Genomic DNA, 12,868 nt, shown 5'->3' on the forward strand with positions numbered 1-12,868 from the left:
GTCGGCCCCGCAGCCAAGTGTCCTGTTCCCTGTCACCAGCGTGGGGACAGAGGGGGACGGTGTCTCCTGCCAGCAGTAACCGCCCTGCACGGCCCCGGTGCCTCCATCACGAGGGTGAAGCCAACGCCAATGTCACACGCTGGTGTCACACGCTGGTGTCACACGCACGCCGGTGTCACCCGCGCCGTGTTGTCTCTCCTCCAGGGACACCACTAACAGAAATTACTATAAAACAGGTTTCCTGCCAGCCTCGGCAGCTCTAATGAGTCAGGAAGTCGTAAGTAATCTGGGAATAGGGGAACTGTTGACAGAGCCTAATTATTTTCTGACAGTCTTTCTAACACCGCTAGAAAATAAAACACCTACGTTGGCTCCGGAATCGCAGACGGGGTTAGTGATATTCTGCAGGCACCTGCTAATTTGTCCCCACGATCCCGGTTTAGGCTCCTTCCCCCTCACACCTGCTGCTCCCCGGCTGCTTCTGCAGGAAGAGGAGCTTTATAATAAAGAGAGAAAATACCTCAGTGACACAGAACCGCTGCAGCCTGCTCCCACGGCTTTTCCATGTTCTGGGGCCCACAAGAGGAGTTTTATGGCTCTGACTGGATCCCAGGAAATCTTGTACATGTGCTTTGTTGACCTGCCTCGGTGTGGTTATTCCCCCCAGTCCTGCTGCTCTGTGCTGCACCATGGACTGACTAATCATTTGTTTAGTCCTTTAAAGTTCTTATTGTCCAGGACTGTTTGGTCCTCCCAAAAAACCAAATTATTAATTCTTTCTCCGGATTTGGCCTTTGCCCATTGCCTCCCTGTCTTGGAATGCTGGGAGCAGCAGGGCCTCTCTCCTCTCAAGCTGTTACCAGGGCAGTGCTTTGGGTGATCCCCCAGGCTGGGTGAGCACAGGTGGGATTGCACAGCTCCTGCCTCGCTCCATGGAGCACCAGGACTCTTTTTTTTCTCTGCTTTGACCCCTGTTCTGTGTTGTTATTTGTGGTGTCCCTGCTCTGCCCTTCCCAGGACTCTGCAAAGCTCTTCACAGCCAAACACGCTCCAGCAGCTGTCGTGGAGCTGCTACTGCTGGGCCAGCAGCGCCGGGGCTTTCGGTGCTGTCCTTTCACTGCCCAGCCATGAATGCCTGTGCCTCCCAAAGGCACCTTCTCTGCCCTGAATTGCTCCATCCCTGAGCACTCCGTCTCTCAGAGTGCTCTCTGCCGCTTCCCTTTCAGGACTAAGATCTGTTTTCCTTCCCCACCACAGCCCATCTGGTAGTGGCACCTTCTCCCAGAGCCTCCGTCTTCCTCATCACTCAGACAGGAGGTGAGTATAGCACAGTATAGCACAATGTTTGCCCTGGATGCTTCCCAAACAATTCAGTTTGGTAGTGGCAGCATAGCAGTAGCTCTCCCTCCCCTCATGGACAGACATTCCTCCCTCCCTTGCAAGGCAGGGCAATCCCTGCCTGGCACAGGTGAATCCCCCTCTCCTTCTGAAGTCATCAGGTTTGAGATTGCCAGAGGGGAACCTTTCCCTTCAGCTCTCCTGAGTATGCCTGCTCCAAGAGAGCTGGAGAGGGACCTTGGACTGGCAGGATGAAGGGGAATGGCTTCCCACTGCCAGAGGGCAGGCTTAGATGGGCTATTGGGAAGGAATTCTTCCCTGTGACACTGGTGAGGCCATGGCACAGGTTGCCCAGGGAAGCTGGGGCTGCCCCATTCCTGGACATTTTGCTGAGGGACTCAGTGATCACAGCAAACCCTTTTGGAAGACTTTTCTAGGGAGGACACTCGTGCCTGACTTGAACAATGCATGGGTGAGCTGTGCTGAGCACCCTGAAACGGCAGCAGAAGTGAGGTGTGCCATGACCGAGTGTTCCTGGGGACAGGATGGCTGCATCCCGGCTGTCACTGCCCAGGGAAGGGTCTTGGAGACTTCCACGGCACACCCTGGGCAGGGGCTGGTCACCAGCTGCAATGGCTGATGGACAGGATGAAATCCATAGATGTACTGGAGTCCTGTGCCCTCCTGCCACGCCATGAATGAAGTCAGGTGGAGGATATGAAAAGCCAGGACAGCTCCAGGAATTAAAGCAGCTTGTCTGGGATGAAAGAGAAACCGATTTCAAATGCCACCAACCACGCACCGTGCAGCTGCCACTGCTCTGCCCGGGCCATGAGACAAGGACACCGCACGTGTCCCACCCTGACACCACGGGCACTGCCCGGTGCCCTGCGGGCAGGGGACACGGCAGAACAGGGTGACATGGCAGAACAGAGCGCCAGTGCTCCAAGGACCAACTCAGCGGTGTCACAAGCGTGGGATGGTGGTCGAGTGCTTGGTGAGGACACCAGTGTGGCCATCCCACAGTGACCGACTGACCGGCGGGGCATGGGGCTCAAGGGTTCTCCACTGGCTCTTGGGCCACACTGGGGGCATGGAAGCTACTGAGTGTTTTCAGAGGGAGATTTCACTGGGATCTGAGAGTGGACTGGCATGGAGCTGGCAGCAGGAGGGATGGGAGCCAACCTTTTGGTGTCCCAGGGAAACTGGACCCTGTGCGGCGCCGGAGGCACGCGGCAGCTGTTCACAGCTCCTTCCGCCTCCATTTTTCACAGCTTAAGCACTCGCCTGGCACCTCCATCCACTCACACACAACCCTTCTTATTCTCCCATCCTTTTCCCACTTTGAAAGCAGATTTTGGACACTTTGGAAAAGTAATTGTATGTCTGTGGGGGACACCTTTCCACACCTCCTCCCCCTTCTGACACCTTCCAGGGAAAGGGACTCCCAAACTCCCTCTCAAGAACGCAGTGCTGATGTTTTCCAACTCCCCACATGTGGGGCACTTGTGTCTTCAGGCAGCTGCCATCCGTGTCAATGATAACGCACTGTTGACACCACTTTTGCATTTTCATGTTATTTGGAAATAGCTGGTTTTTTTGGGACAATATCCGCCAGTGGGTTTGGCAGCTCTGCCTTGTGGGTTTCCATGGCAGAGCCCTGCGGGTGGACGGAGCTCTGCTGGCACCACAGCCGGCCCTGACCCTCGGGGTGTCGCCACGACCCCCAGCACCGGGCGAGGAGGGTCGGGCACAGCTCCCCGAGGCACAGCCCCGGCCGCAGGACCTGGGGGCAAGCGCTGCTGCCGCCCTGGCCCTGAAGGCTCCCCGAGAGACCATCCCGGGGCTCCCGTGAGCGTCCATCCCGGCTGCCCTCACGCCGGGGCGCTCCCCAGACGAGCTCCCCTGAGGTTCCAGCCCGGCCCCCTCACCCCGGGGGGCTCCCCTCAGAGCCCATCCCGGGGCTGCCCTTGCAGGGCTCTCGCGGGTCTCCGATCCCGGGGGCTCCCCTGAGGGGCTCTCCTGACCGCGGCTGCCCTCAGGGCGGGGGTCTCCCGTGAGGGTGCACCGCGCCCCCCCCATCCCTTCCAGACTCTTCCCCCGCACCCCCCCGCGTGCGCACGCGCGGCCGCTCCGCCCCCGCCGCTCCCCGTCCTCCCTCGCGCACGCGCAGAGCGGCCGCGCCGCCGCCGTTCCCCGCCGGCCCCTCCCGCGCTCGGCGCAGGCGCAGCGGGCTCGGAGCGGCGTCGGGCGCGCTCCGCTGCACACCGGCCCTGCGAGCGCCGCCCGCTCCCGCAGCCCCGGCCCGGCCGCCCGCCCGCCCCGCCGACCGCGGCCCCGCCGTGCGCACCGCGCGCTCCCCCGGCCCGCGGCTCCGCTCCGCTCCGCTCCGCGCGCGGCGGAGGCAGCCGCGCCCCCCCCCCCCCGGCCCGGCCCCCCCTCCTGCCGCCGCCCCCTCGCCCCCGCCGGGCCGCGGAGCTGCGATGCCCTCGGACTTCATCTCTCTGCTCAGCGCCGACCTCGACCTCGAGTCCCCCAAGTCGCTCTACTCCAAGGGTGAGTGACCGCGGCGGGCTGGCGGGGGGGGGCGGGGGGGGCAGCGCCGGTACCGCCGGGCCCGCGCTCCGGGCCGGCCCGGGCCCCGCGGGGCATCGCCCGCCCGCCGCCCCCGCCCCGGGATGCGCGGCCGGAGGGGCCCCGGGGCCGCGCGGGGCCGCCCCGGCTCCCCCGGCCGCATTCCTGGCCCGGCCGCGGCCGCCGCAAGAATGTGTCCCGACAGGTTCCGGCGGCGGGGCCGGCGGCGGGGGGCTGCGGCCCGCCCGGGGTCCCTGCCCGGGTCCCTGCCGGCCCCTCCCGGCCCCGGCTCTGCCCGGCCGGGGGCACGGACACGCTCCGGCCTGGAGCGGGAGCTAGCGGGGACCCCCGGAGCTGCTCAGTGAAGTCTCCCGGGAAGGCGGTTCATGGAGCAGGAGGGCTCGGGTGTGCGGGGCGGGATGCCCCGGTTTGGGGTGAAAACGGGCGCGGAGCCCCGCAAGCGGAGCGCCCCGGGTGCCCGGAGCTCGGAGCATCTCCGGGCGTTATCCCCGTGCACCGGGGTAAAGCAGCATTGTCTGCGGGGAGCTGGACCCCGAGGGGATGGAGTGGGTTTAAAAGTGAATTAGATTAATTTCGGTTTTCGTCATAGCGAATTTGAGCTCTGACAAGTGCACGTGAACATGGGTAGGTCCATCAGGACAAGTGTTACGTACTACAGAGTTTTTAACTCATTTTCTCGTGTTCAAAAAACTTGAAAGCCACTACTATTAGTTTGTGATACTAGAAGTACCAGTTAGTAGATTACTAGTAGTTTGTTGCACACACCTGCCCACAGTACAGCTGGTGAGGGGAGCAATTTTGGGGCCATACGACGAAATAAGTGGAAAAATCTCTTATTACCCTGAAATGAAGATTTAAACCAGTGTAATGTTATACAGCATTAACATGGTTCACAGTAAAGATTTGATCTTTTTAGGACTATAATATGGTCATTAACTTTGAGTTGCGTGTTGGTAAGAGATGAAGGTATAAGAGACAAAAAGACTTTAATGACTTAAAGTACATATTGGAAGCTCTCAAACTGCTCAGAGTCATTGTCTCTCTCTTTTAAAGTTATCACTGGTAGCTTGTAAGTTTTTTTTAGGATGTTACTGGAGGGGCTCAAGGCTCTCTGGTTACCCAGCACAATGTGTTCCAGTTGTTTTCAGTCCTTGGACCGGCAGTAGGAAGAGTATTTTGGAACAGGGTAATTCAATTATAAATACAGGTGATAAACCCCATTGAAGTTACGATTTATCCTACTGGAAATTTGTGAAGTGTGCTCTGTCAGTTTGTAACGCATCGAAAATAAAAAGCTTTTTTGTAAATCACAAAATTGCTTCAAGGACTTGTTAGTTGAGCTGAACTTCTGAACTGCCCAATTTTACTGTGAGTTCTCTTTTATTTTTTTGTATTTAATGGAATGGTTGAGTGTTTCAGGTTGGAAAAGCGTCTCAAACTGACTGATCAAGAGTTTATTTTTCTTCCAGTGCAGAGATGTGGGTTCAGAGCTGGAAGAGGTCGAGGGAAGGATGTTGTGATCACAGTGAGCTGCTTGATCCAAGCACGGTGCCATGGCGGAGGTGTATAACGCAGAGAAGGGTTACAAAGAGGTTAAAGCAAGTTTTGCTTTTCATATTCTGTCACAACAAAAGATCAAGGAGATGATAAGCTGAAATGCCATTTAAACTTTAGAATCAATGAATATGCTTCTTGAAAGTGATTGTGAGTGTGATTTTAGGTGAAATTTAGGAAGAGGTGTTACTGGTTCCCTGACTGATCAGAGCACGCTCCAGTGTACTTTTTTTCTTTTTCCTAGATAGATACAGATAAGCCGTGGACAAGTGCTCTGGCTCAGGGTACAAGTACAACTGATGAGATAAAGGGAAAGGTCTGAACGCAGCGAGAGAACCACAAATATGCATTTATGATGAGGGTGTGTTAGAGCGAGTAGTTTCTTCTAACTGCTCCGCTCTTAGCGGCGCAGCCCCGCGGGTGGAATCCAGCCCCAGGTTGAACCGGGGCCAGCCCCTCTCCTCTCGGCCGCATTCCTGCGCTCCCGGTGCCTGTGGCTGGCGATCCCCGCCTTGGGAGCTGTTGCTGATGGCTCTGGGGAGCGCTGGGCTTCTGATGGGAGCTCAGCTTGGGGTGCTCTGCAGAGTTGCTGGGGTTTCTGACAGAGCAGATTTGGTCTGGTGGAGTTAAAGTGGCAGAGTCTGCGTGCACCGATTAAAAAAAGCGAAGTTACGTTTGGCAGCCCAGTGAGTGAAGTTTTTAGTGGCGTGATTTTTTTTCTGGTGTATTTTCTCCCCTTCTCTGGACAAGCTGACTTACGTCATCAGCCTGTCCCCGCACCATGTGTTCGAAGTTTTGGCTTGCACCGCCATCTCAGTTAAGAATTTTGTTTTCACATTCTCCTAAAGAAAAAGGTCGAACAAAACTCTAAAAGCCGCCACACCTCAGGTGAGTGTGAGTGGGTAATATAAACCCACCCGCAGTGAGAGTCGATAGTGTCAGCTCTGCTCCGATAACTCATTCGAGTAATGTCTTCTCATTTATGTGTACCTTGGGACCAGGAGTATTTTCTTTGAGTATCTAAATACTTTATGTTCCAGTTTTCACCGCTGTAGGTGTGTTTCCACGAGCAGCTCCAGCCCCAGTGGATTCCCACGTGCACAGTTCAGGCAGCTGTGTGCTCCTCTTTTCCTTGTGGCTCTGCTCACGCCAGCTCTGACGTGGCCACAGTGAGCTGGACTGGGGAGCTGATCATGTTAAAATTAACTCAGCTTCTCCCTTTTTCTTTCCCAAAGGAAAAGGGGAGGAGAAATGTTGGTTTTTAGTGGGATGAGTGTCCTGTGTTTGCTGTGGGTCTTCGTGAATGGCTTGTGCTGACTCAAGGAAGGGATGTGTGGAAACTGGCCTTGGGCAAAGGTGGGACTGGTTCTTTCAGCAGCTTATATTGGCTTAAAATGATAGGGAAACTGTAGTGAGCTTGCAGGCCTCTGCAACAGGATCTCTAAATGTTTCATGAATTGGTTGTAGCTGTTAAAAATGAAAGAAACGGGAAGTGTGGATTCCAGGGCCTGTTGCTGGAGCTCATCCAGCAACAGGACTAAAACCAGTGTGAAAGACTAAAACCAGTCTTTTAATGTATAGTCAATATTAAATAATGTATAATCAGTTAAGAAATGCTTTGTACCCGTTGCAGAAGGATGCCATCTCCTGCTAAGCAGTTAATAAAGATGTGAAAAAAATACGCATCACTTCATGCTGAAAATATTTAGGCTGTAGTATGCTTCTTTCCCATCTTTACATAACACACTGTCCTTTTTGGAATAAACCAACCCAAATGTGCATACAGATTAGTAATGTAGTAGAAAAATCACTGGAGCATAAAACCTAAAACCTCGAGGCTGGTTGTCCTGTGGTTGAATATCATCTGCAGCATTCAAATAGAGCAAAGTTGGCTCTTCATTGGCAGCAGGCAGAGGTGAAAACCTGTAATTAAAGCAGTTCATCAGATGTCAGGGACCAAATCTGATTAAACATGGGATTAATTTAGCTAATACATTCACTTTGAGTTGCCCAATAATGTGTGTGTACTAATAAAATGGCATTTTTGCACTGTAGCACAAGTGCAGTTAGAAGTTTTTACTCGTGTCCTGCATTTTGCTTTCCACAATGGAGTGACTGTAAAACCGAGAGACTTCCTGGAATTTGGGAGCAACAAGAAGAATGTTAGTATTCTGATAAATAGCTCTTTTGCCCTAAAAACGTCATATAACCAAAACTCAAACGTTCTTCATGCATAAATGTGAACTGACTGTAATCCACTTGTGTTTGCTGGGAATTGGGATACTAAGCACAGGGTTTGGTGATTTTTCTTTTTCCCTACCAGAACTCTCTTCTTCTGTGATCCCAGGGGTATGTCCAGTAAGACAGTGACTGAATTACCAGAGGGGGCTGGAGAAGATGCTTTATAAAAATAACTAGTACTAGCAGGTTTTAGGAATAGAAATCAGACTTGGCTTCTTTTTGTAGCAATTTTTATCTTCTTTATATAGCTGGTAGAAGGTGCCACGGTGGCTGCACCGTGCTGAGTGTTCAGTGAGGGATGGATCCCTCCATCCACCTCTTGCAGCTCTGCCAGCTGCCCCCAGGACATTCTGACTTAACCAAAATGGATTCAACCAAAGTTCTTTAACTTGTGCGTCAGCCTCATAAATGTCCTTTCCTCCTTGGAATCTTCCTCCTTTATTGGCTTTCAAAACAAAACTCTGGAATGTGTTGCTGCAAGATGATTGTGTGGTGCTGGGGGTAGGGGGAGGACTTTGAATTCACAGCTTTCCAGGGTGTAATTTGAATATTCTGGTGGCAGAGCTGTCTGAACAGCCCCTTTTCCTCGCCGTCTGTTCTCACCCATGGACTGTGCTCTGAATCCTGCCAGCACAATTGTTGTTTGTGGTTGGGAGATGAATGGGATTGGGAAACTGATCTAGAATGGGGATATTGTACTTCTGATCGGATTTTCTCACGTTGTTCTGCTTCCTGGTCTAGTCACTGTGCAGCTGCACGAGGAGTGGTGTCTTTCATGCCTTTCGTGGCAGTAAAGGGGGGCTCTGGAGCACTGGGGTCAAGTGGAGGTGGGAGCAGATGAGCTAGAAGTGCCAAACTGGCTCTGCCATGGCAAGAAATGCTCCTTGTGTTGTGCCTCCTGTAGCCTTTGCTGTGCCGGTGCTCTTGTGCCAGGGCCTGGACAGGCAGGGCAGCCCTGTCCGTGGAGAAATGGGTGATTCTTTGGTTCTGAGACTAGGTGGAGTCTTTGATCGTCAGTTTCACTTGTTTTGAATACTTTGTCCTTCTCTGGAAGTTGTAGTTTTTTCTATTAGAGAATCCCCATACCTTGCCCAATTCTTTTGTCCCTTGAAGTGTCCAAGGCTGGGTTGGGTGAGGCTTGGAGCAGCCTGGTCTATGGGAAGGTGTCCCTGCCCATGGCACGGGGTGGAATGAGATGAACTTTAGGTCCATTCCAAACCAAACCATTCCATGGTTCTGCCATTCTGTACTGCAGCTTAGTGTTGTCACGAAATAGAATTTTCTCATCATACATTTCTGAGGTTGTAGGTTAAAATTGTTCATTTTTTAATGAAACATCTGACCTTTATTTATAAAATTTCAACAGCACAGTTACCTTTTGGTATCTGTAACTAAAAATGGTTGGCATCCTGGAGCCTTGATCTGACTTTTGCACTGGTACACAGATTATGCAGTTTACTATGAAATGTATTTCACAGAGTCATTTAGCTTGGGAAAGATCTCTAAGGTTGAGTTCAGCTTCTGAGTGATCCCCAGCTTGTTCACCAGACAAGAACGCTCATTGCCATGTCCACTTATTCCTTGAACACCTCCAGGGATGGTGAAAGAGAGCTAGTACTTCATTTTATACAAAAAGGCAATGGCCTGAGCTGATTCTGAAGTGTAGAAGTGCTGGTGAGCAGCAGCAGGAGTTGGTGAGCGGCCAAAGTGCAGGTGGAGTAAGGTGTGTGGTCGTGTCTGTGCAGTTACCGTGTGTGTCATCTCGGTGGGTATGTAGAGAGTAAACTGATGAGGCTGAACAGTCAGGCCAGCTTGTCATTAGCAATTGTTTTAGGAACTGACTGAAACAAACTCTCAGACCCAGCTTTGAACAAACTGTCAGATGCAACTTTGAATTCTGTAATAATAGCAAGTGCTAATGGACACACAGTAAAATCTCCAGTAACTGCTGTTTGCAAAGCAAGCAGTGCTTTAGCAGTGTTTAAAATCTAAGTGTCCAACTTCAGGTACATTATTTTACTATATTGCATAGCTGTGAGGCATCTGTGAGGTGAATAACGCTTAACCAGACTGAGGAATGTTGTCAGTGTTTACATAAATACACTCTAGTTGCTCTCCATTCCCTTCCATCACTTGTCCTTCAGCATTTGGAATGGTTTTATGGTTGCTTTGTAAATAACTGGAAAGAATTTGGGATTGCCGTACAGAGTTTATGAAACTGATGTGATGTGCTGAAGAGAAGCCCAAGGTCTGGCCCTAAAAGCAGGCTGAGTTGTGGTGAAGGTCGGGAGGTTTGGCAGACAGGGAAGACGGACAGTGGCTCCTGTCATGCCCAGACAGGGTGAAGATACGGAAGGGAGAGGTTTGAAGACAATCCTAAAAAGTTTCCAAATGTTGGCGTTTCCATTCCCGTTCAGAAAAACTGCCCCTGCATCCGGTTGTTCCAGTCCCTCACTGTGAGCAGGCCTGGTGTTTTGTGTGCGTGTGGATTCACTCGCAGAAGAGGCAGTGAGTTTGGATAGGAGCACCGTGGGGTGACTGGCGAGTAAGCTGCTGCAGGGTCCAGAGCTTCTGTGAACTGGCAGCTTTCTGCCTTCGCAGTGAGGATCCTGTAGTGTGGAGATGTGTAAATCCTTGCTGTTTGGGGCAGAGTAGGAGTATCCAGGCTTTAACTCAGTTCTCTTTTGACTCTTGATTTGTTTTTGGACTCAGCAAGAAATCCCACAGTTGTATATGTGGTGAAGCAAGACTTGTGTGCCATTTAAAGTTTACTCTGTTTTCAGTTTAGGAATGAGGAAATCTGCTAATACTTGAGTATGTTTTGTTTCTTAGGGAGTAAAAAAGGCAGCTTTCCTTGGAATGTGTATCCCTATTAAAGCAGATTTACTGAGGAATTTATAATTACAGTTTCTAATAGTCTTGGTTTTATCTCACAAGTAAATGATGCAGAGCCCAGGAATCTGATTTAGGTTAAAGTTCTGAAAGCAGTCAGATGTTCTGGTGGTGGGAGAGGATGTGGGTGGGTCTTGTGGGAGCAGTGCCAGCTTTCAGTCTCAGCCCTTGGGGCTGGCAGGGACCTCTGGAGATCATGGAATCAGTGCTGGAGCGGGTGCTGGGACTGTGCCCAGCAGGGTCTGACACTCCTCACAGAGACTCCACAGCCATCCTGGGCAACCTGAGCCCGTGCTTGGCTGTCCTCATGGATAAGAGAATTCAGATGGAATTTAATGTGTTTTAATTGGTGTCCATTGCCTCTTGTCCTGTCATGGGGTACAGGTGAGAGGAGCCTCTCTTGCCTCCTGTCAGGAATTTCCAGACGTGGATAAGATCCCCCCGAGCCTTCTCCATCTTTATTTCCCTGAGGAATCCCTTCCAGGTGCAGTAGTTGTTGCAGGTTTTCTCAGCCTGCTCCTCGTGTCCCTGATGAGTCAGTCCCTTCCAAGTGTTAGAGGTGTCAGACTCGCCAGAGCTCTGTATTGAACATCACCTGTGGTTTGAGGAGCAGTGTTTATCATCAAACAGTTGAGTTGGCAGCAGAAAGCAAAGTGATGGTAGGAAGCACAGGCATTTCCCAGTCTTGGTGATGCTGAAAGAACATACCTGTTCAGGGGAGCAAAGGCAGGGAGGCCTGGAGGCACTTTGAGATGCTGAATGTCGACAGTTACTAGGACAGGTCAGGTCTCAGGAGCACAGCCTGTGCATCCAGGTTTGTAATGAAATACTGAGCCCAAGGGGTGGCCACAGTGTGTTGGAAGCCTGTCAGAATGCCTTTTGTTCTTCCCCTTAAATATTGCGGTACTGCCTCAAAAGAAAGAATCTTGTGTCTTTCATTGCTGCTGCTGCTTTTCTTGCTCACAGCAACTGTAAGAGATGACAACAATAAGCCCATCAGAAGAAATGGTGCAAACCTGTACAGGCTGAGAAATGTTGTAAGACAACAGTAAACTGTGGGTCAGGTGGGTTCTGCGTGTCCCTGAATTTGGGTGGTGCATTGGACCCAAGGAACTGCCTGATTACCTCTGTTTCTGGTGAACTTTGATTTTTGAAACAACACAGGTGTTCTAAAGGGGTTGATAAATAGCTATTACTGATGTTCTTTGATCGCTTGGTATTTGGGTTTCTTTAAACATTTCAAGGCCAGGTTGGACGGGGCTTGGAGCCGTGAAAGGTGTCCCTGCCCATGGCAGGGGGTGGAATGAGGTGAGATTTAAGGTCCTTCCAAGTTCAGCCAGTCTGGGATTCTGTGTTCAGGTACCTGCTGCTCTGTCAGCCTGCCTGCTGCTCTGCCTTGTCCACGGTGGTGTTTTAGGAGTATTTTTATGTTCTTTGATTTCTGTCTGCAGTTTACAACCACATAGGATAGGTATCTCAGTAAGTCATTACTGGTCTGTTCCTTGAAGTGACAATTCCTAAATAATGTTGTTCTCTCATTCTGAGATGTGTAAAATTGGATGCAAACAAGATCCAGGATTTATACTGCCTGTCTACATTTATAAAAGTCCTCTTTGAGCTGTGAATGGGGATGACTGAAACACAGCCAGGGAAGCTTTATTTGATATTTGGATGAATGCCATAAATAGAATTCAGCTAACACATGCCTTTGTCAGTTGTTGAAATTCAACTTTAAAAGGATTAATTTCTCAACTCTACCCTGCTGTGCAGAATCCTGAATATTGAGATTAGCAATTTTTCTGAAGGTTGGTGGGATATAGTGCAGGAGCTGGTTACGAACTGCTTGCAAAATTACCTGTTTAATTCTGCCATTTTTGGTAGTAATACTTGTCCTTTAGAAAAATACAGGAAAGCACTTTTAGCTTAAATTTTTAAGTACAATAAATAATGATACTGTGGAAATGTTCAAGGCTGGGTTGGGTGGGACTTGAAACAGCCTGGACTACTGGAAGAAATCCATGTCCATGACAGGAGGTTGGAATGAGCTGGGCTTTAAGGTCACTTCCCACCCAAACCAGCCTGGGATTCTGTGATATTAGAGTTGTGATCAAATGTTAATGACTTCATCAATAATAATATATTACTGGTCATCTGTCATTAATAATATATTACTGGTTGTCTTTCTCTAAAACAACAGCCTTTCAGAAAACTCCTCTCTCCGTCACTAACACTCTAGAATGTGCATTTC

General features: G+C 50.9%; 1 protein-coding gene across 2 annotated transcripts in view; it reads left to right on the forward strand.

Annotated features, from left to right (window-relative positions):
- Positions 1-3,579: 3,579 nt before the first annotated feature.
- Positions 3,580-12,868, forward strand: part of NFAT5 (nuclear factor of activated T cells 5) — a 54,788-nt gene continuing 45,499 nt past the window's right edge. Inside the window, exon 1 of one of the 2 annotated variants that reach the window (XM_038147772.1) lies at positions 3,580-3,894. In XM_038147772.1, the coding sequence (XP_038003700.1) occupies positions 3,822-3,894 (73 nt within the window). In that variant the 5' untranslated portion in view covers positions 3,580-3,821. The remainder of the gene's footprint in view (positions 3,895-12,868) is intronic. The other variant, XM_038147770.1, reaches the window with a different exon arrangement.

Source organism: Motacilla alba, chromosome 11 (genome assembly GCF_015832195.1).
Source record: "Motacilla alba alba isolate MOTALB_02 chromosome 11, Motacilla_alba_V1.0_pri, whole genome shotgun sequence".
NCBI classification, from domain to species: domain Eukaryota; kingdom Metazoa; phylum Chordata; class Aves; order Passeriformes; family Motacillidae; genus Motacilla; species Motacilla alba.